The sequence below is a fragment of the Pocillopora verrucosa genome, chromosome 8 (genome assembly GCF_036669915.1).
Source record: "Pocillopora verrucosa isolate sample1 chromosome 8, ASM3666991v2, whole genome shotgun sequence".
NCBI classification, from domain to species: domain Eukaryota; kingdom Metazoa; phylum Cnidaria; class Anthozoa; order Scleractinia; family Pocilloporidae; genus Pocillopora; species Pocillopora verrucosa.
The window spans coordinates 19,193,524-19,216,676 of record NC_089319.1 but is presented as its reverse complement, the minus strand read 5'-3'; the positions used below and the strand labels follow the sequence as shown (position 1 = coordinate 19,216,676).

Sequence of the window (23,153 nt, the reverse complement as noted above, 5' to 3'; positions counted from 1 at the left end):
CGTTGTTGTCGTGCGTATGTGTCCGTGTGAGTGTTGTTCAGCTTGTGTTGTGTCAGAATACTGTTTTGTTGAAATTTTTGGATAATTTTGTGTTTTTTCATATTGTGTTGTAAGCATATAGGTGTTTTGTTGTGTATTTAAGTGTGTGTGTTTTTTTATAATATCAAACACTCATTGGTTTATCTGACGCAAATATTGCGAATGATCTTTCATTGCTTTTAAATTGACAACGACCTCTCGATGTTGGTGGTCTTTACTCATATGACACCAATAGTTTGGTGCATGATTTGAACAAGTCTTTACAAAGAGGGCTTAGTCGTTGTCATCCTTACATTAGATATGTTGGTTTATGATGACATACAGATCTGAAACCAACCAAAACATATTAGTCGGGCAAGCCATTGTTCTTGGACTGATTTCTCTACTCTATGTAAGCAATCAGAGTAGATCATTAACATAATGATCCTTTCATTATTCCTGTATTCCAAATGGACGCTGTAATTATTCTGGTTTTGGTTTCACAACATTCAAATACGCTTCTGTAGAGTAGGAGACTTCACTTAATTATTTTGTCCACTACGTTGTGATCGCTCTAAATGGTAACAGAGTGGACTTGACTTAACTCGACATTTTTCACTTTGCACCCAGCCAGCCATCTCGAGTTTTGCTTTTTCTTGATCTAATGTTCACGATTTCAAACTTTTCGCGTCGAATAAAAAAGTCTTTTAGGAGCTCAGGATGGTCAAGGTGGTTTACAGCTTGTATAGGCAAGTGGTCATTTTCTTTGCATTAATTTTCCTAAACTGTAACAAAAGCAATCTTTTCCGCTAAAAAGACCGTCAAATAAAAAGTGACAGTGGGTGACTTTTCAATCGTCAAGTAAGATATATAACATCATCATAACATTTAAAACTAAAGTGATGGGTTGACGGAGACTACTACATCCAAGATTGTAACCTTCCGTAAGTTTCCTTTATCCATGACTTCCTTTCTTAAAACGTATAAATAACCTTTCTTCAGTTAGATATTAGTTCTGGGATGACTTATAAAATGCAAAAAAAAACTTACGTTTAATTCAAAGATGTTTACGATCTATTGCAGTTTCTTAGGGGCATCAATTTGCTTTTCTAGGGCAAATCAGACTTGCTTTGTAAAAGCTTCCCGAAAAGATAAGGAAAGTTATCGCGATACGAGTTGAACGGCACCGTATTTTCTACCTCTTATACCATAAGTTTTAGTGCTGGAAAAGATGGCACGCAGAAAAAAAGCTTAAATTGTTTTGACGTTGTACTGATGGAATCTCCTGTAAAGCTCACTCGCTACTTGTTTTTCTTTACATCATTTTGTTACACTTTTTTTCATTTTTTCGACCTAGCAGCCAACAGAAATTGATTTAAACCAAAAGCTTTGAGATGTGACTCTGGAAACAGCTGAGAATTTTGTAGCTCTTTCCTTAAAAACACACGGTTTAGGAAACTTTTTTCCAGATCCGTAGTATCAACCGTGCCCTTGTCGGCTAAGAGAAGCAAAATCTTGAAAGCCTAATGTCTATCTCAGCATTAATCAAAACAGAAGCCCATCACTCCCTCAGGAGTTTATGACAAATTCCTAACTTAGGCCGCATTTCAGGTACGTTGATATTTTTGAGAGAAAGTGCGAAGCGTCTTAGAGCGAACACGGCAGTGATAAAAGAGGCATACCATCGTTTTGCCTAAGTTTATTATTCTAACATTTTTTAAACAGAAAACTGCTGCTCCACGGATAAAATTTGATTTTGGTATTGAAAGATGTCAACGTCTATGAGCTCTGTGGTGTATGCCATCTTTCTTGGGGCCATGATACTATTCAACATGGTAGGTAATTCAATGGTCTGCATTGTCGTATTAAAGAATAAAGCCATGAGAACCTCGATCAACTGGCTTCTGTTTTACCTGGCCATTGCTGACGTACTTGTTGCAGTTTTTTTCACACCTTGCATTCTGAGCCATTTTATCAAGTTGCCAAGTGGTATCGTTGGAGATATGCTGTGCAAGTTCCTGATGGGTGGGGCCTTTGGTTGGGCTTCGGCTTCAGCCTCGAGCTTTTTGCTGGTGTTGATAGCATTTGAGCGCTATCACGCCACGTTACATCCTCTAAAAATGCTTTCTCGTGGTCGTTCCTTAAGGCTTGTTCCAGTGCTCTGGATCGTGGCAATCCTTCTGGCCGCGCCAATGGTATTTTTGTTTATTTACCGGGAAGAAATTCAAGCGTGCGAGATAGTCTTCCCAAATTACTTGACGTCCCGATTTTATCACCTTATTTGGTCATGTTGCAACGAGTTTCTGCCGATATGTATCATGGGATACCTATACACAAGAATTGTTCTGTGTCTCCGCGATCGCGCGAACGTTCCCTGGTCTCAGTCTCCTCTCAAACTAAGGTCTTACACTCCAGGCATAAGGTAACTAGGATGCTTATTTTGGTGTCTGTTATCTTCGTCCTCTGCTGGACGCCTTCTGCAGTCCTCTGTGCGCTGACCCCGTTGGTTCCTGGTCATCGTGTCACAGTGGATAAAGTGGCGAAAGCGAGTGTGCTGTTGAATTCCTGTCTCAATCCACTGTTATACACCTTGCATAGTCAACAGTTCAGGAGGAATCTCGCTTCGCTGTTTTCTTGCTCGAAAAGAGAGAAAAAAACCAAATAGGTTTTTCTGGTCCTCAGGGAACAGTCATCATTTATCTCCGGAGGGGGGGGGAGGCGGCGGAGGATTTTTGTTATTTCCCGATAAAATTTACCTGATCCCCCCTTAAAGCTTTGTAATATTCTTGTGATCCCCCACTCACTGGCAGTTAGTCAGCAATCAAGTTTCCATTTCCCCCCTTTTTACTCTGTTGGCGACGACTGATCCCCTTCCGTCCCCCCTGAAAACCATGTGATCCCAACATCCCCTCCCTACTTCCTTCCAGGCGATAAAATGATCACGACTGGTCTCTTATGTAAACTGATACATTTTGTAACTCTTTTTCAACACCTTTAACGCGTGGAATCACAGACGCGATGGACTTGTACGAAAATAGCTAGAAACTAGGTGACGAGGAAAAAAACGACATTATCATCAAGAGTGTTTTCTTGATTTAAGACGAAAAGCTTGTCACTAATTATCGACCACGAAATATGTAACGGTTAGCTTAAAGGATTGGTTATCATATCAAGAGAGTTAGAGTTGCCATTTACTAAGGGTAACGAAAAGAAAGGTGATAGGAGATAAGTTAAAAACAGTAAGTATTTTCAAAATAACTGGTAGAAATTGGGCAGTGCAATCAGCTTTAAACTCACAGTGAATGGGAAATTAATAGGAAAGCAGAAAACCATATGCTGTAGATATTTTAACTCAAATAAAATGCAAAGTATAAGACTAATGAGGTGAATTGGTAAACCCAGTTGTACATGAAGATTGTTAATGAATCTTTCTCGGTCAGTATGATGCATTGTAACTAAGGTAATTATTGTTCTGATTGATTTGTTTTCCAAACGCAGCACACCAACCGATGTAAAATGGTTCTGTGCCCATGGCAGGAACAATTTCCAGCTTCGACTAAATTTCAGTGTTTTCGGTAATTTTGAGCTTACGAAAGTCAAAGAAAGAGAAAACCAAATGAAAAAGTTACCCAGCATCTTAAAATCCTCACCTTATCATGGAGGGGAAATAAACACAGCAAATATCAAACAGAAACGCTTAAGGACATTTTTTACCACGCATGAATATGTATGTAGGAATAGTATCTATGAATATGTTAAATAGAGGTGTCAAAGATGAATTTTGGTCCGCTCCCGGCCTTAACACAGGTAGTGTGGGTTTCCATAGCAATTGGTTGAGACATCTGGAGACTTCTGGAATTCCCTATCACTGTTCAGGAAAATTTAAGTGCGTGAATTTTAAACGTCTCAAGTTTAAATTGCGATCATGGCTAAGATCCCATAACGTATAAAATTTCGAGACGTTGAATTTTCAACAATCGACGAACGATGCTCGCGTTTACGAATGAAGGATGCCCGTGAACCCCGCCAGCTGCCTATTGATATAAATTAAAAGCCATTCATTTTCAAAGCGAAAAAATAAGTATGCATTTCAACAGAAGCTAAAAATAAAAAGTAGCCGTATCGAATCAGTGGGGTACCATAGGCGGACAACTGTTATTAATTCTTCCGTTTCACCATACGCATTCGCGTGACTTCCGCCTAGCCTACGCTTCTCTCCATCCGCTGAAAGGAAATGGAAAAGACTGCCATGCAAGCCTATGAAAGAGGCTCAGAGAAATATACTGTGGTTTGTCGACATTTATTCCGAATAAATGATCGCTGATCATGTTCGTCTTTTTACTATTCAGTTAAAGTGAGAGCAATAAAGTGTATAACTTCATTTTGGCCTCCGCAGGACGGCATCCAACTCAGGCATCAGTTGCAGTTCGAAAGTTGCCAATCACAAAAGCGGCACGTTTCATATGTCCTGTGTAAATTGTTTCCATATCCTTCTATTTTGTTTTACATACCAAATTGTTATTGTTATAGCTTCACAGAGTATAAAAAAAAATATCAATCAGTATATTAAACAGCATATTTATACGTATGTTTAGACAAGGAGAATGAATTTAAAAGCTTGTTATGCCGAATTTCCTCCAAAATTCTGAGAAGTAACTGCGCTTACTCTTTTAGGTATATACAAATTTATTCATAGAATTTTCGTCATCTGTTCTAACGAACTCATTTTTCAGACAACTACATGACCTTAGATAACCATACATAACTTGAGCTGAGGCTTTTAAGAATTTTGTATTTCGTTCTCACCAAAGCTAAAACACATTCTAAAGCTGTTGGGTTAAACACGGCTCAAAATGAAAAAAAACAAACAAACAAACTTGTAAAATACACCGACTGTTAACTTAATCAAGCTTGCAAAATTTGCCCTGTTATAACTCTGATTTTTCGATGTTCTCGCGAAGCCCACATTTCTCTTTTGTGACGTCTGGCAGTTAAGAGGATACTGCTATAAATTACTATAACTCGAGGCAAATTCCTGTTGCGATGTTGGTAATTAACGTTTGCATATCATGGAGAATCAACAGTGCTAATGCAAACACAAATGCACATGATACCCACGCTGAGATCACAGAAGCAAAATTACGTTTGTAAGTCACAATTTGCTGGTATCTGATATGAAGTGAACAGCTAAGAACCTGTCTACACTTACAGCTACCACACTCGGGAACGGAGCTGAAGCAAATGATAACCGAGTAAAGACGAGGAACATAGTTTCGGTGAGAGAGATAATGTTGTTCTCTCGTAAGAAGCTGACCAGAAGTAAAGTGTAAATTGGGTGAGCAAACCAACCAACCCCAACATCTGAAACAGCGAGACTTATCAACAATGTTTCCAAAGTCTTTGGTAACGAAGATGTCTTTCGTATGGCAAAGACTGTAACAATGTTCAACATAATGGAGGTATAGAAAATTGTTGAAGACACAGTTAGCAATGAAAGTCGAACGAAGATCTTTAACTTCGTAGGCAGGTCCAATAAAATTTAGAAACAGTCCACAAGAAAAGTTGTTCATGATATCAGCCGATGGGAGTTCGCTTGTCTGAACTCCGCTTAGGACCCGTGCCAACTAATATCAAAAGTGCTACTTTTGCGATTGGCAACTTTTCGAATTGCAACCGATGCTTGAGGAGTTTATTGTCATGAACCAAGAAGCAAAATACCAATTATGATGGGTACAATCTTGCAGAGGCCAAAATGAATTTAAACAGCTTATTGTTCTCGCAAGAACTGAATGACATTAGAAGAAAATGATCGGATAAACCATATTGAGTCTAAAGATCTATAAAACTGCAGTAATTCTATGTGCCTTTGTAAGCTCGCATCGAAGTCTTTTCCATTTCCTTTTAGCATACGGAGAGAGACGTAGGCTAGGCGCGAATCACGCGAATGTACAGAGTAAAGGAAGAAAAATTAAATACATTGTTGATATCAGTGTCTGCCGATGGTTCTCAACTGATCTGTACCTCTGCTAACAAATATAAACGAGGAAAGCGCGCGAAAGTACGCTCGTATAAGGTGGGAAATCTCTTCTCTCTTCATCTTCTTCCTTCCCATCGTTCCTTTTGTTGTGGTAGTGCTAGTCCCTCGCGACCTCGTAGCCGCGTCTTAAAAATAGGAGACGCCTGAGGAAGAACTACGGAGTGAATAATTTGACGTGTCGTTCTCATTTCTTCCAAGAGTCTTTGAGCCTTAATTAACAGACATTCACTAAATTGAAATAAATCTTTATTCCTAAATAACTTCAATTTCTTCTGATCTCAACCAAATAATATTACAACTCTCTCTTTACCGTACTAAAGGCGATTTTTTAATTTGCAAATGCGTTACGTTATTGAACTCAGATATTTTTCTATTCTGTTCAGGTCTCTTAAGTTGCGCGGCCTTTCATTAAAATAATTAATTTTAAATAAATAATATAAAACTAATATTTATACATATAACTGGTCCCCTACCAGTGGGAACGATGGCAGTTCCCATTGAACCCTTTCTCTCCCAAGTGACCAAAAGGCAATTTCTCCTTACATTATTAATACCATCATCGAGTAGACAGGGGATGAGAATTAAGCTTTTCACTCTCAGGAGCGACAAAAGAGGAGTTCCTCCCTATACTGTCAAGAAATCTAAAGGGAAAAAGGTAATGAGAGGAGAGATATTGTTTGATTTAAAAACCAAATTCTCAGGGTTAATCTGGTGAGAAATGCATAGTATAGTATAGACAATTGATATTTTGATGTCAGGAGTGAACGGGTTGGAAAAATACAGGATATACTGGTCTATTAACCGGAAATCGTGGTCGGATTATTGTCACGTCCATCTCGAGCGCTCATTTCTTGCACCTCTCTTGTGTGACCAAGCGAAACTTAGGGAAGTAGATGTCATCTTTTGACCTTATCAGGTGGCTAGGTGTATTGCGTTATCTTACGCAAGGATTGCACGATTTTGGACGGTGAGCTCCGTCAAGTGTCACGCGACTTAATTTGTCACGCGATGAACCTTGTTGTAAGTTCTGCTCAAACTGCAACTGATTGCTGTATGTCTTTAAATTTAAGCAAGACAGACTCTTGACTGGATTGAGCGAAATGGATTCTTTGTTCGAATGTACTTGCGCACTGTGAGGTCGCATCTTAGCGATCTTTTCCCGCGCTTGCTGTGCGCTCACCATGATCTTATTCTCAGGCACTTTGAGGGGCTCCGCGGCAGATGTAGTCCAACCGCGTTTCCCTGGAGGTAAAACTTGAGTTCGATACGCGGGTGCTGAGCGACTGCGCGTAATGACCTGAGAATGTCTACTTTCTGAGAATGATGAAGGTTTGGAGGGTGACCGCGTGAATTTGGTGATAATCATGCTAGATCTAAGATCACCTTCGATGTCTGTTGGTGGCACGTCATAATCTGCCCGCCTTCGTGTTCTTTGAGAGGTTATGACCGGCGAAGATTGGGGACGAGACGTTTGGTCTTTGTGAGCGTTTAAAATTCTGTGCACATGCGCATTCATGCTATTGATGGTGCTCTCTTGACGTTTAATTCGTGGAGGGGCGCTTGAGATCCGCAACGGTGAGCTTTTTGGTGGAAATAAGGTCGTGACATGATCGGACACTAAAGGTGACTTTGTCCGTGAGGGAGGTCGGGATGCCAGACTGTCTTTGGTGTCAGCGCGCAAGAGTTTATGCGCGCGCACGTGTGAACGTGCCAGCCGGCGAGGCGGTGTCTTGGCATAGATGTTTAGATTACCAAGCCCCTCGGGTCGCTCGGGATCTAAGTTGTAATCCCACTCGACCGCCTCGAAGTTGAATATCAAAAGATTGCTCAACGTGTTGACTATCATCCTAGAGCAAGAAAGAAATCGAGAGAAAGTAGTAAGAATTATGAAAGATTGTCAAGAAATAAGACGATATGGAAATAGAGTAAAGCGCAAGAGGTCAAAATACTATGGTGAAAATTTGCGTTGGAAAATACCTCATTCAAATTATCTTTGGTTAGCAAAATGACAGGCGTTGGGCACATTTTACGTCCCCAGCTAGTTGAAGTCTAGCCGTGTTTTTCGGCAAAGACTCAAACAACAGCCACGGTGATAATCAGTAAAAGAAAAATTTCATTTGCATTATGCACAAACACTATACTTCAAACACTTTAGAAATGAAAAACAGACCGGTCAAACATTTTCGCATGGGCGAACCTTATAATGACTTGGTGGCGTGCTTTCAAGTCAAGTTGTCTCACACGAGTTACAAACAACCCCCCAAGCCAGTAAATCACGACGTTTCAATAGCATATAACGTTTTTGATGAAACGCAAAACATTGTGGTAAATCGACAAGAAACCCGTACTTGAGTGAGCTTTGTATTTGAAGCCTCGAGTTTTCCTTTTCCCAACTTGCGTTTCCTTTGAAATTTTGCGCGGGAAAATGGCGCGCGGCCGGCCACAATAGATCCCCTCACGCATGTCTGAAGTTTGACCGACGAGTTGACGCGCCCTAGATACATTTTAGCGCGCAAGGTAATCCACGTGACATTCTTGCTAAATATAACGACAAAACAAAAATGACGTGCCGAGGTTGACATCGTAAACTTACCTATCTCCTGAAGCTCTGATGGTGCTGATAGCATCATTCTTACTATTTCCACGTATAATTCTCAAACAGTCGCCATTCAAGAGATTCCAGATGCGTAGCTGAAAAGACAAAAACTTTAATCGAACTCATCTTCACAAATACCCAACAAGTGATGTATCAAAATATATCTTTAACATAATAATTTAAACCAAACAATCTAAAACCTTACCTTTCCGTCAGCAGAGCCAGTTACAACTCGACAGTAAAGGAACTCCAGACATAAAACTTCCCTGAAAATGGCAGATGGTAAACTTATGAAACAATTCTATAAATAATTAACTTTTCAAGTTGTTAAAATGACTTTTCTTAAGGGGGCACAGCTCACTAAGCTAAGTTGCGAGTAAAGTCGCAGACCATTGGCGGTAGATATACAACAGGTACATGTCTCCGCGCAAAACACAATATTGTAAGAAAGTTTTTTAAAAGGGTTATTTTTGGGCTGGAAAAAAAAAACCGAACGGACAAGGCAGACCAAAGTGATCATTTACTGGGAAAATGGGCAAGAAATGTTACCATATTACCTATCTGCGGCGAGACGTTTCAAGTGGTCTCTTTCTCTCCTAAAAACAAAGAACCCCACTGACGTTTCTTTTACCTTCCATCTTGCAAGGCACCACTAAGGCCTTCATCCCAAAGGTTCAAAATAGATGACAAAGAAGGGAATTGAATCACGAACCTACCACTTGAATAGTAGTCACGTAATAGTGACACGCGGTTTACCCATTCGACACGCGCGGGTGACAACTAATTGTCAGGTTAACAACTGGGTTGAAAACGTAAATTAGCCACCGTAAAGGGTAAAAAAGCTGACGTTTCGAGCGTTAGCCCTTCGTCAGAGCGATAGACGAAGGGCTAACGCTCGAAACGTCAGCTTTTTTACCCTTTACGGTGGCTAATTTACGTTTTCAACCCAGTTGTTAACTCTAAATTACCTGCTATACTCTCCCACCGACGCAGCACCACAGTTTCTTTAGAAACTTACCCCTTTATTCATTTGACAACTAATTGGACTGGTTTTCTGTTGGTGTAGCCGTCCATCAAATCATGTTGTTTCTCACCCACGAATGACTAATGAGTTTTAAACCGCACGCTAAAGTTAGTTAACAACGTGGATAAACTATACGTACTTTGGGTGTCTAAATGCTTGTAGACATTTTTTGTGTTTTCCAACAGCGCTCCAAGCCATGGCGTAACAATCTAGACTGCCAGTTAGGATGTGATAGTCGTCGAACTTCACGCACGTGATTGCTCCGTGATGACCGTCGAGGGACTGGTGACAAAATCCGAACATCAGTAAAAAAAAAACAAAAAACAACGTGTATAACCGACAAAGACTTTAGCGAGTGAGTTTCCTTTGAGCGACTGAGGAAAGTGATTCGTTTGTTTTGGTTTAACAATAATAAATTATTGAATAGTTGTTCGAAGTTAAAAAAGTCTAACAATTAAGCCGTCTTCTCTCAAAAACAAACTAAGGGCCTGTTTACACGGGGGTGGGGGACCCCATGTAACTGAGGTAACCCGCCTGGCCGTGGGGGTAAAAATAGCCCGCGTGAGGGTGAGGGTGTTGGCGCTCTTGGAAATATAACATGAACGCGACCCTGGCTAAGCGAGTTACCCCACCTTGAGACTTTTACATGGCAAATTGAGACCACCTTTCATGTAAACGTGATCGAAACAAAATAAACAATTTTATGGACAGGCGGGTCTCCCTACCAACCTGGCGTCCCCCGCCTCCGTGAGAACAGGCCCTTAGATTAACCGTTAGGAGGAGTCTACAGTACGTCAGCAAACAAAGCACAAATGAAAAAACAAAAACAAAAAAAATCACACACTACATATACAGGGGTAGTTAGGACGGAGTAAAACTCTTATTGCAAATAAATAACTTGAAAAACTCACGGCAAAAAGACTTAACAAACGAAACACATGCGAGGTGTGAAACGAAAGAGTTGATATCTTATCCCAGCGGTTACCTTTAGAAGTGTTGTCTGCTCTATGTCCCATACTTTTACTTTCCCTCCTTCACAGCCGCTTACAACAAGAGTGTCAGATACCTACAAACGAGAAAAATAACTCTGAATAAAGATTTTGAAGGAAAGCTTGAAACTACTGATTAAGTCTTGGATTCTCGTTGCTGCATATAGGGCGCATTTCGATTGACTGTCGTAAAACCAAAAAACAACGTAAACGAACGGCTGATCAGAGCAAAGAAATTTTACAAGGAGCCAATGAGGACCCGAAGTTAAACCAAGCAAACTAGCTGAGGCGGGGGAAAACGCGAGTGACAGTGATGCTTGTTTACTAGAAAATCCACACAGCGGTGTGAATAAAATGCATTGCATTCCTGGAGTATTTTAAAAACTAAACGGAAAATTGCTTTACAGTGGGAAATTAAAATAAAGACACCATCGTGGACAAAAATCTTTACGCAGAGAGACAATCTAAAATTCTGTTGCTTGTAGCTCATCAAAATTAGTTAATAATTCTTCAATGCACTTAGTAAAAAACACACCGCTCCGCCATTCCCACAAAACCGTTTTTTTTCGTTTTTTGATACGGGTGCAATATAGCGTTTGGCAGGAATAGAGCCGAGTTTACACTTGGCAAGTTTCCCCACTGAAAGTTTTCCTTATCTGCCTTATTTCCTCCCCTAGCCACAACAGCCGATCAGAACTAAGGAAATGCAAACCACATGAAAATTTACTTACATGAACCGTTTGTACCACGTGACGATGTCGAAAGGTCCTCCGACACTTCCCAGTAGCGAAGTTCCAAACTGTTAATACAAACAAAACAGTTTTATTGAAAGAAGACAACCTATAGTCTGCGAGCACACCCCCACTATCAGCGCTTCATCACGAGCGTTCCTTCGCCCGCGGTAAAGGTTTGAAAGGTGTTAGGCATTGATAGTTCCACACCCCCGGGAAACATCTTCCCGACTCGACTCTAATCTTCCCGCGGGTGGAGAAAGGCGCGTCTAGCTGTGCGTATAAAAAAGGCCTGCTCACGAGCTAGACAACCTCATTTATTTATGTTAAAGGAACAAATAAGTGACAGGACTTTCATAACCAACCTTTCACGCTCTTGTCTCTTGATCCTGAGGCCAGATGGTTACCATGGAGAGCAATGCAAAGAACTGTGGCTCGATGTCTACAAAAAATTAAAAAAATTGGTCATACATGTTGGTCAGCAGATGTATCTGTTTCCGTTTTCATAGGGGCGCTTTTCATTTGAGTGTCCTAAAACCAAAACCAAAGTGATAACGATGGCCAAACTGAAAGAAGGAAAACATTATAAAGAACCAATGAGGACCCAAAGCAAAATGAACTGCTCGAAGCGTGGGAAGACGCGAGTGACCAAGTTGAGATTTCTTTTTGGTCCTGCATTCGATTGGTTGAAAGAGTGGGCCTCTTTTTGCCTCAATAGCAAACTGTAGTGAAGCAAACTAATGATATCTCAGATTACATTTAAGTGTCGAAAGTAATTCGGATGTCTTTTTTGCTCTACTTTACTCTGTGATTGGTCCTGAAAACTTGCGCCATTCTCTTAACCAGTTAGATGCAAAACTAAAATTAATCACAACTTAGTCGACTGAAATAAAATAACAAAGTCTTGCCCCCTTCCATTTCCCTGTTGCACCGGGGGCAAATTAATCTGCGTTTTCCCGCGCTTAGGCGTTTGAGTTGTTTTTATTTTGAGTTCTCATTGGCTCCTTGCGCTATTTCCTTTCTTTTGATTGGCTGTTGTGATTAGTGTTGTTTTGGTTTTATGACACTCAGTCAACAAGCGCTCTATACTCAGTAACATATTGTAGCGTGCACTCGAGTGGAGTGGGCGTGTCTTTCTTTCCTCCGTTTGTAACTCATCTAAGAAAAACCAAACAAGATGACTTTGTAATTAAATTACGTTAGTTAAAAAAAATTGGCCCTCAATTAGCCTTTGCTATCTGCGGATCAAAGGCTGAGATTCACACATTTGGGTTCAAGCCTATTCGGATCACCTAATATCTTTTTTACTTTTAATTACATTGAAGGAAATATTGTGCTTTACTGACATATCACAACTCAGACTTACCCTCTGAAAATACACTTGCAGTTTCCCCTGCCTATATCCCAGCATCTATAACGAGCAAAAAAAGAGATTGCTAAGAATGTTTTTATTAATCCACCTCACTTGTGAATCAGACTGTTAAAAGTTTCTTTGTCAGCAAGAGTTTCATTTGGTCTGTCATAATTTTTTTTCCGTTTTGTCTGCCTATCCGACTGACTGAATGTTTTTATCTGTTCAACAAATGGTTTTAATGGTCTATCAGTGGTACTCCTGATTGTTGATAAAATATAGTGGAACCTTGGAGGGAGGGGTAGGTGGCTGTTTTTCAAGGGGCTGACATCGTAAAAAGGTTGAGGTATGAAACCTCTTTTCTTGGGGGTAGAGTGAGTACAACTGTTTGTGAAGGTTCAAACATAGTCACCTTGTGGGCTGGTCAGTAAATCAGTGAGTCAGTGAGTCAGTTAATCAGTGAGTCAGTGAGTGAGTGAGTGAGTCAGTCATTGAGTCAGTCTGTCAGTCAGAAAGTCAGCCAATGAGTCGGTGAGTCAGTCACTGAGTCAGTCACTGAGTCAGTCACTGAGTCAGTCACTGAGTCAGTGAGTCAGGGAATCAGTGAGTCAGTAACTGAGACTGTCAGTCAATGCGTCATTCAGTCAATCAGTCCATTTTTGAGTGGGTCACTCATTCATTCACTCTGTCAAGTATGGCCATATGCTTCAAAAGTCACCCAAAACACCTGAACCCCCTGGAAAGCAAAAAGACAGAAATCAAAACACTCCTTAACCAATTACATTTGTATCACTTGTTTAGTGTATTTATATTTTTTATTAACCTTATTGATGTATCATAACCACCACTCAGAACAATTCCCCTCTCCTCAGACACATAAACACAGCGGATGGACCCTGCATGGCCTTGAATGGTCCTCTCAATCTTGCCTGTGGCTGCATCTATGAGTCGAACACGTCTGTCATATGATCCAGACACAACCAGTCTCCCACCATTGAAGTTTGCACATCGGTTAGGGTCCTCCCTACATAGCAAAGCACTTGGTTAGAATGAATTTCAGAGCCATGGAATTAGGTATTCTATGAACTCTGCTTAACTAATATAACCTCCTATTTGAGACAAAATCAATTTATTTTGCTGACCTGTTCAGGAATGAAATAGTAAAATTTGACTCCCTTTATAGGAGTAGTGACCCTGGTAACCCAACCCTGTTTGATGGCAAATACACAAGGGTGCTAAATATGCTGGCAGCCAAATAATTAATGTGATCAGATTCTAGTGTCCTGCCCTGATTTTGCCTCACCCCAACCTCTAGAGGCCAAATTGGCTTCAAATAAACCTATATGTACTCACATGTCTTGAAGGACCAGCACATTATATGCACCACAGTAAATGTTTCTCTCTTCCATCCTGACTTCTTTGGTTGGAATCCCATCGTAACATTCTTGCAGGTTGTGATGTCCAACCTCTTTCTGTCTGCCTGACTTGTAACCAAGACTAAGCACTTCTTTGGCATTTTCATTGAGGTCTAAAGGTACATGAACAGGAACACACTTAGCATATCTTGGGTTCATACCCTTTGCTGACGCTCCCTACAAAGAAATAAATGAATATAATTTAGTTAAGAGGGCTAAACTAAACCCCTAAAATTCTGTTAGATCCACCTCAGGGTAATAAAAGAAGCACCAATTTTTTAGTTTACCTGCATCAACATTATTTCCTCAGTCATTAGCTGATGCACCATGTAGTCTTGTTTGACTTCTTCAGCAAGACTTCTCCAATGTTTACTCAGACACAAACAATTTGTTAAACTGTTCTTGTCTAACATACCCAGAATCCTCTTGGACAAATGAACAGGTAAACATCTTAAAAAGTCTTTGTACTTTTCAAAGCCTATACAATCAGACTCCACAGATTCCTTCTGCATCAAAGAGTTAATAAAACTTTCATCATCCCCTTCATCGCCTGACATGTAATCTTCAGAAAAAAATTCCCTTTCAAAATCTGTCATGTCATTTGCAAGCCTTCGTGAGGACTGTCTAGAAGGTGGAATGGACCTTGAGCGACTGTGTGACAAAGGACTTCCTCCATATCCTGTGGAGGCTTGCGATTGGGTACCCAATATTATATCTTCTGAGTTTGTTCCTTTGTGAGATTGAGATTTTGCTGCACTTGATTCTCGTGAGGATTTAGATTTGCTAAATTCAATTTCTTCACTAATTAATGAGTTAATTTCTATGGAATGAGCATCATTTATGTCTGAATGACTTGCTAAAGATTTTGTAGCCAGGGATTTGTCACTCTCAGTTTCTCTCTCAAGTGGAGCTTCACTGTCAGACAAATAACTGTGCAAGGACATGTACTCGTCATCATCTACAAAAAAACAAAGTGTTTTTAAAAAACATATACACCCTTAGGTGCAGTTGTTAACATGTTAGACAGAGTTTGGTTTTTTAAGCTCTTTACTTGTATAAAACTGACAAGTATTTATTTTTCCACTGAAGAAGCATGGTTAAAGGGGGCAATGAAAAACTAATTCACTTCATAAAGACCTCATCAGTGAACTAGGCCAGTATTTGGCAATCTGCTGCACATATAACACCATTCAGTGAGCAGAGTAACATTCTGCTCTCAGCTAAAAAAGCAACGGATTTGTGGCATAATGTAAAACACCAATCACAGCTACAATCATCATGTTTTGGTTAAAACCATTGTAAATATATATTTCTGACTAAAGGTTTGTGTTGTGGTAAGGTCAAACAAATCTGACCGTCATTTATGATTGACTGGTTTTGCTCACCACATAGTGAAACAGACCACATAGTTAAGATTAATGTTCGTTAAAAAAATGTACGCTTCAGAGAAATTTGTGAGTTAATTGGTTCACAATTCTCGTGAAGCCAACATATCAAATGACGTCATAGCAATGTCATGTCACGCAACGTTGATCAATTTCAGATTCCAAAAAATTCCTCGGAAAACATTTAAAAGACCTTCTATTTAGATGGTATACTACCTTTGTTTTGTTAATGATCTACAAAGAAAAAACGCATACCTCTATCAATCACTCCATCCTCAAAAGCTCTCTGTTTTCTACGTTCCCGTTCGCATAGAGCTCTGGTCTTGGTAGCTAAAATATGTAGAAGATGGGTACCACACAACTGCATTAAACCCAACATATAATTTGCTTTAGTCCAGTAGGTACTCCCTGAAAACCACTCCATGTAATCCTCTACTGTCTGTGATAATTCTTCTTCGTTCAAAGCGTGATTTGTCGGTGCGCTGGAACCATCAATGACCAAACTCGGTTTACTCCTTGATCGCATGTAGGTGAAGTCCTTGTACTGAAACGATTGTAGCAAAGAAGTGATATACTCGAACAAATCCATAGAATCAAATCGTTGGACGAGACCCAGTAGGTATTTTCTTTTGACGGGTTCCCCACAACGACAAAACCATTCCTTCGTGTGATTCAGTTTCACGCCTAAACAACAGTTCTCGCAAACTCCACACGATTTTACGGGGCTGTTAATGCAGCGTAGTTCAGGTGCTCTGCTAATACTAAGCTGATATAAACTGGATCCTCGACCTGGTTGACGCATTCTTGGTTTAGAGAAGATCTCTATGGCAAAAATAATGGGAAATTAATAATGTATCTTTCTAAAGATTAATCAATTAGCTTTTGCTTCCATTTTAACAGCAGTCATCAACTGTCCTTTTGTGTGATACAACAATCACGAGTCCGTAACCTAGCAACGCATGGCGCGGCGGCATCAGATAACAAAGATACGTCAGGTCACGGAGTCCGCTTCTAAGAAATATTGTAGATTATATCAAGGCCTTTTATCGAATTTATCTTCACAATGCAGTTCTTATCATTAATTTCGTTTTCTTGTCATCATTATTTTTTAGAGGGAAAAGAATGGAAATGTTGTCGAGACAGACCTAATTTGCGTTAACAGTTCACCAGACGTTTCTTTCTGATGACAATTCATCCTCCTCACTAATAACTGTTTAGGCTTTTTTCCGATTTTCTATTTTTTTACGATACCTTTTTTAACACCTTTCGCATAATTCATGGTTGGTTCTCAATATGATGTCTCAGTACGAACATTTCAGACATCTAAAAAATCTTTCACAGGAAAAAGTCTGTGGAAATCCATTGCAAATTTAACAACTATATTCTTTGTTGTTGTGTTCAGTAATGCAGATCACAGATGGAACAAACAAGTGGCTTTTGAGGATCAGCCGTCGTCTATGCATCCGTCTTGCAATAGATTATAAGTAAGAACCATTCAAAGTGTGGGTAAAATTATGCTTATTATTTCAAGATAAATCTTCACTCCAATTTGTCCTTGCATCACTCTGATTCTCGGCGCGAAAATCGAGGAGAGGGGTCCTACCATATAAAAGGAAAGCTTTGCCTGAAACTCTTTGGAACTAACACTGTTTGTCTGGATCTGGTGAAAGGCAAATCTTCAGAATCCCAACTCTCTTGATCAAATTTCGTTTTGTCCAACTAACATAGGTATGATATTCGTAATACCTTTTATTTCAATTAACTAATTCCCGATTTAACGTAAGAATAATGATTTAAAATACTTTTTAGTTCATCTAATGAACATATTTCTTGTTTTTGGTTTTTTTACTCATTCAACTAGATTTTTTTCTGTAGTTAAAGCAGGTCAAGAAAAGGCATACATCAACACTTTTTGATGTTGTGTTAAACTTTCTTGCCAAATGAAGTACGCATGTATGTCAAGGAACACTCCCGTCTCTAAAGACTCCTTGTCAAGCACCTAAAAGCTTAAAGCCGGAACACGAAGATCTCGAACCAACCCATGATGCGGCGCTCAGTTTGATAAACAAGCTAACTTCTGTTTGGATGTTGCTAAAACATGTTGTAGTAATTCATATTCCTAGCAAAACCGGAGTAAAATGGATAAACGTTTGCTTGCCTGCAAAACAGTCGTACATTTTTGCGTTTTTCAGGCAAGCAGAGGCAAGCGCAAAGTGAGCGTGAGGCGTGAGTCATGCGCAAGGGGACCAGGAGCCTTGCGCATGACTAACGCTTCGCGTTATTAGGCTCGCACTTGCCTCTGTACGCCTGAGACACACACATACACAAATTACGCCTGTTCTACAGGCTAACGGTTTATTTAAAGCTAGTCCTATATTTGTTCGCTTTAAGATAGCTTTTATCTCACTACGCTACATTTTGCACAATTTTTGTTTTATTTATTGTGTCTCATTCTTCATTTATTTGAAATCCAGTTTCCTGTAGTTCGTTTTAGCGGTGCCGTTTGTATGAAATATACTATTTAACATATCTTCAAATCCGTTTTAAAAGGATTAGCTAAATATTCATCACAATAAAGGATGCATAAAACAGAGATATTTGAAAGAAAATAACAAATTCTACCTCTTGCCAAGCGTTTCTTTGTAATGGCCGTTTTAAAAGGATTAGCTAAATATTCATCACAATAAAGGATGCATAAAACAGAGATATTTGAAAGAAAATAACAAATTCTACCTCTTGCCAAGCGTTTCTTTGTAATGGCCGTAGATAATAAATAAGATAAGATTATCTAATTGTACTTTCACTTTCCTTATACCATTCCTGATTCCAAATGTTATATAAACGGTAAAGGAAGTTACTTTCAGTGGTGACTTTTAGACAATTAATCATTGTCGGAGTTCTTCGATGAAAACCTTTCCGTAGAACTGCTTTTGTTTCAATCAATTTTTCATTTAGAGATCGAAGTAAATTCATGTTTGCCATTAGCAACTAGTGGTGTTAATATAAAAATGAACAGTATTGAAAATTAATTTTATCTCGTAGAATGACCTCTGGTCTGAGTGATTAAAGGAAAGTCCTAGTAAATGATTAAAATAATTCGTTACATTTTTATAGCTGATATTTGTATACCCGTATATCCCCAAAGCTCCTGTCGTTTTAGTGTTCTGAATCAGTCAAAGTATTCAAAAGAAAAGAGAAACGGATCAAAGCTGGATTAAGGGCAAAATCGACCAGTTAGACATTGGAATATTCAATTTATCTAAACTGGCTTCAAGGGAAACTGCCTTAGAAGGATTAACTCCTGCATACACCGGATTCGGCAAAGAAACTAATTACCACTGAATTTATCATTAAAACAAAAAAAGGAACATCTTTTTATTTTACGTTTCACAATTATGGAGTTACTCGTGACTTTGGCCAACCTCGTCGCTGACCGATTGTCGGATAGGGATGGGTCAGACTTCAAACGTACACTTGAGCGTTTTTGCAGCCCAGTGTTCTGTTAAATTATTTGTTAGTGTTTATCCGTTAATAAGCAGAAGCCGAGTTAACTGGGTTGCTGTAAAAACTAGAAGCATGAATGATATCTAACGAATCGAATATCAGAAGTTTCCAAGCAAACATGTCTACACAGTGGGTCTAAAAAACTGAAGGGGAAAAGAGTCAGAGCCGAGAATCGAGGTATTTTCCTGTCCTACGGCCCGCTATGGTTATTAACATTAATGAGCTTGAGTGTTTTATGACTAGTGTTGTCAATAAATGGTCATCAGGCTGCCAAAAAAAGAAATGGTGTTACCTTCTGGAATGACTTCAAGTGTTGTCATTTTGGAAGAGTCTCGAGATAGACACAGTTTGGTGGTCTCAGCGGCCGAACTGTTTCTGAACTGTTTCCTATTTTCGCTTTGAATCAGTTGTCGTTCGTTTTGGAATTATTAGCATAAAAGTGTCTTTGTTGATTCTAGTTGTTATGGCGTCCTTATCGTTATTCCAAATCCTATGGGACTATTTATCTTGATGACGAGTGCATAAGTGCCGTGGTTTGTATCCCGGTTAAGTTATTTGTACACATCGGCTTTCAGAATGGCCAATAACAAAGAGCACTTCTGGATCAATTGTTAATTTCGCACTCACATCCTTAAGTCACTTTAGTATTGTCTCGAAGTTGATTAGTTTGAACAGCTGAAAGCTAGAACACTTGTTATTGAATATGCTTTTCAGAATATTAAAACATGGGTCTTAGTGCGACGAATATTGGGTCAATAGAGCAGGCTTAGATTGGCTTGAGAAGGCATAAAAACTGACTCCGTCCTTTTTTTCCATTTATTTTTATTTCAGTAAATTAATATTTAGAAATAATTCTAGCAAGTTTTCTTTTATTTTGAACATGTGACAATTTTGTGCTCTATCTCATTAAAAATTGAATATTTACCTAAAAAAGCGACAAAATAATCGTCACATCACCGCCTTACTAAGCTTAATGGTGATATTTTCAGTCTCATCTTTATACATTTCGCGCACCAAAATTTTACCTCATTCAAGATTAACCTGATCGCTTTATCTTAGATTTGACACAATATTTCCACTCCCTTTGTGAATATTAATGAGGCGGAAGAGTGCGTTATGTTATTCGTGAAATTTTGAGTTACGCGCGTTTCCGCGGGAGCGTAGCAACGTGACGAGACAATGGGTAAACATGACAACCTGCAGTCCCGGATGAAAATTAAGAAAGTGCTAAGGAAGAAAGTCAGAGTCAAGCGTAGAAACTTTTGCCTTACGTGCAAATACGTTTTGAACTAGACATCCTGGCTTTAACACAGGATGTAAATACTCTCTAAATTATTTTGATAAGGAGGTGATTGCGCAGTTGGCTAAATTGCGGATTAACGAACTAGGGTAAATCGAAATTGATATACACTTCGAGGACTTCTGTTATTAGCCTCTTCGATTCCTCGAGATAATTGAGCATCCTTCAAAATGCAACGCGTGAAGGCAAGTATAACTAACAGACTGCAGAGTGAAGTGGCCGTTTCATGCATCCTAGTTATTTTCAAGCTGTGTCTAAATGTTTTTATAACTTTAATCTCAGTATGCCGACAGTGGCGTCTTCAGTTGCTCACAGACTCGCGGCTTACCGGGGTTGCCTCCTTTACCGCCATCTCACGAAACGCCTTCAGAATTATATCAGGTTGGTTTTATTTTATACAGCTGCTGCAAATTGATGGAGAGATTACCGATGTTTTTAAGAAGTCAACGTTGGTAAATTAATTAAGCCAGGCCAGCTGCTTCGATCATCAAAACATATTGTTTTGTTTCCCAGATCTCACTGGTAATGAATCATCATAACATTGTAGTTGCGTGGTAAAAGATATACTTAATTAGTCTCTTCATTCATAATTTATCTGATTCGGAAAGTCGCGATTTTTTCTCCATCCGTTACCATGCAAGCCATAAATTATATTAGAGAGAAGAGAAACGAACAGATAAAGAAAGATCTGTGGTTGACGAATCAACGGATCCGAAAACAGGTAACTGTGTGGTGTAAATTTCGGATTATTTGCAAATTATCGGACGATGTATGATTACCAACTTTGTTTATTTTAAATCTCCGTTTGTTTACTTGACTAACTTTCACAACATAGCACATTTATAAAATGATTTTGTGATATAAGGCGATCGAAAATCATTTGCATAACTGCACAATTTCTTTAATTTTCTGCGTGCAAAATGTAAATAAAAACCAATGGAAAGATCACTAGGAACATTTAACATAAATGTCGCTTGAACTCGGGATCAATTGAAACAATATCATACAAGTGATTTTTTTTTGTTTCATATTATCTAAAGTGATTCAAATCAATAAATGCATAAATAGATTAACAAATATACAAACAAAAATTATCCAGGAATGTAATAATAAATATGTGATATTAACCATTTAACTCCTAGAGGTGATTAAAATGTAACTGCTCCCTGTAATATTCATAGACCATGGAGCAAATAGGTAATGAGAATAATCAAAATTGTTATCTTGATCTAACACCAAATTCTCAGCACTTATTTACAAGGATATATCTAGAAGCTAGAGGGGAGAATTAATAATCAGATCTTGAAAGTTAATGGGTTGAAAAATAGTCACATTATGGCATACAAATAGGATGGTAAGTGATAAAAATTGCTATTTACAAGTAAACTGCAATTGAGGTCAGACTTTCATCTGATTAAAACTGTGCCTAGTTCCCATTTCCTTGTTGGACGTTCACACCTGCTAAGCTCTGATGGCACATGTTGCATGAGACTGGGCAAATTTCATTTCTCTTTGTAAATTTTAAGATAGAGGAAATAGTCACTATTGTTACATCATTTTTATTGGTTACATGTAATCCTCCAATTGATATATTAACCTTTTAATCTTCTAGAGTGATAAACATCCAATAGACAGCCCTGAATCAAACACAAAGGTCTCCAAAATAGATTAAATGATCATCAGCTCCAGAAGCTCTTGATTATTAAACAGATTCTCTTTGTCAGCACCTTAGGAAATGTATAGAGAACAGTATGGAGAATTTGCATGGTGATATCAAGGTGTAGAGGGTTTCATGGCATGAATGATACCCAGATTTTGAAATTTTTTTTTTTTTTGAAAGTCAGTACTTATCTGTTGGTTGTAGATTGTGTTACGTCACAGCGAGCATCCCCCTATAATGAAGGATCCCTCCTGGACCAGAGCGGCACCCTTCAAAGAGACAGCCCATGCTAGGACACCTAGTGAATCAATTGGTAATAACTACACACCAACAGCAAGCAGCCTGAAGATTAGAAATTTAGCCAAAGTACAGCCTCCAGTCAGACCACCTTTAAGAATTCCAGCACAGCAAGGTTGTATCCTTCAGAAAAAAATATGATTTTCAATTTTCTTAAATATGGAACTATTTTAATTAAGCTATAAGAGACTCAGTGGCAGAGAGCTGCTAGTAAGAGATGATAACAAGCTAAAAGAAGTTCTCTATCTTTGTCACTCAATGGGAGGTTAAAACCAAGAGTGTTAGTACCAAGAAGTAAGTTACTTTATGGACCAGTCATTGACTTAAAGCTACGAATAAAATTTATGTACATGATTTGTATGGTCCTTGATGTGTTAACAGCTAAAGAACCAACATCACCTAGGAAAAGACCTGTTGTGGGTCCCCATGCCAGAAGTAAATCAGAAGGAGAAAAACCTCTGTAAGTTCGTAGAAAAGTTTTTCTTTTTGTATAAATGATCTGCTCTATTTTGTGGAAGGCTCATAACAGATTCTCTCTTGTCCCTTTGCCTAGCAAATGAAGCATTTTCTTTATTGGACAATGGAGCTGATAATTTGTGATATTATTTAATTTAAACACAAGAAGTTTTCTTTTTTGATTCATACAGATTACCACCCAGCCGAGCCATGACTCCAGCAGAGCAGTTGGATATCATAAGATCCTGTGAAGTTGTAGAAAGCGTGGATGAAGGGGAAGTATCTAAGCGTGACTTAGAGGTAACTCACAGGTTTTTGATTGGCTACTATTAACAAAACAAATAAATGTCTAAAGCCTGCCCTTGAAGCTTACAACAGTGTCCTCACAGT

The 23,153-nt window shown here is 39.0% G+C and overlaps 2 protein-coding genes and 1 pseudogene across 2 annotated transcripts in view; 2 read left to right on the top strand and 1 right to left on the bottom strand.

Annotated features, from left to right (window-relative positions):
- Positions 1–1,787: 1,787 nt before the first annotated feature.
- Positions 1,788–2,717, top strand: LOC131782912 (allatostatin-A receptor-like; annotated as a pseudogene).
- A 3,588-nt stretch (positions 2,718–6,305) lies between these two features.
- On the bottom strand, positions 6,306–19,419 carry LOC131782637 (F-box and WD repeat domain containing protein 10B). The gene is made up of 13 exons (XM_059099384.2): positions 19,343–19,419; positions 15,802–16,368; positions 14,449–15,119; positions 14,100–14,338; positions 13,570–13,770; positions 12,762–12,806; positions 11,761–11,837; positions 11,396–11,463; positions 10,661–10,741; positions 9,815–9,957; positions 8,857–8,917; positions 8,649–8,746; positions 6,306–7,902 (listed from the first exon to the last, which is right to left on the bottom strand). Exons 1-13 carry the CDS (start codon positions 19,368–19,370, stop codon positions 6,990–6,992), a joined length of 3,192 nt encoding a protein of 1,063 aa, XP_058955367.2. The 5' UTR covers positions 19,371–19,419; the 3' UTR covers positions 6,306–6,989.
- Positions 19,420–20,288: 869 nt separating this feature from the next.
- Positions 20,289–23,153, top strand: part of LOC131782627 (dynein axonemal heavy chain 3) — a 50,655-nt gene continuing 47,790 nt past the window's right edge. Inside the window, exons 1-5 of the mRNA XM_059099372.2 lie at positions 20,289–20,535; positions 20,633–20,731; positions 22,215–22,425; positions 22,689–22,767; positions 22,955–23,063. Coding sequence (XP_058955355.2) covers positions 20,521–20,535; positions 20,633–20,731; positions 22,215–22,425; positions 22,689–22,767; positions 22,955–23,063 — 513 coding nt within the window. The 5' untranslated portion in view covers positions 20,289–20,520. The remainder of the gene's footprint in view (positions 20,536–20,632; positions 20,732–22,214; positions 22,426–22,688; positions 22,768–22,954; positions 23,064–23,153) is intronic.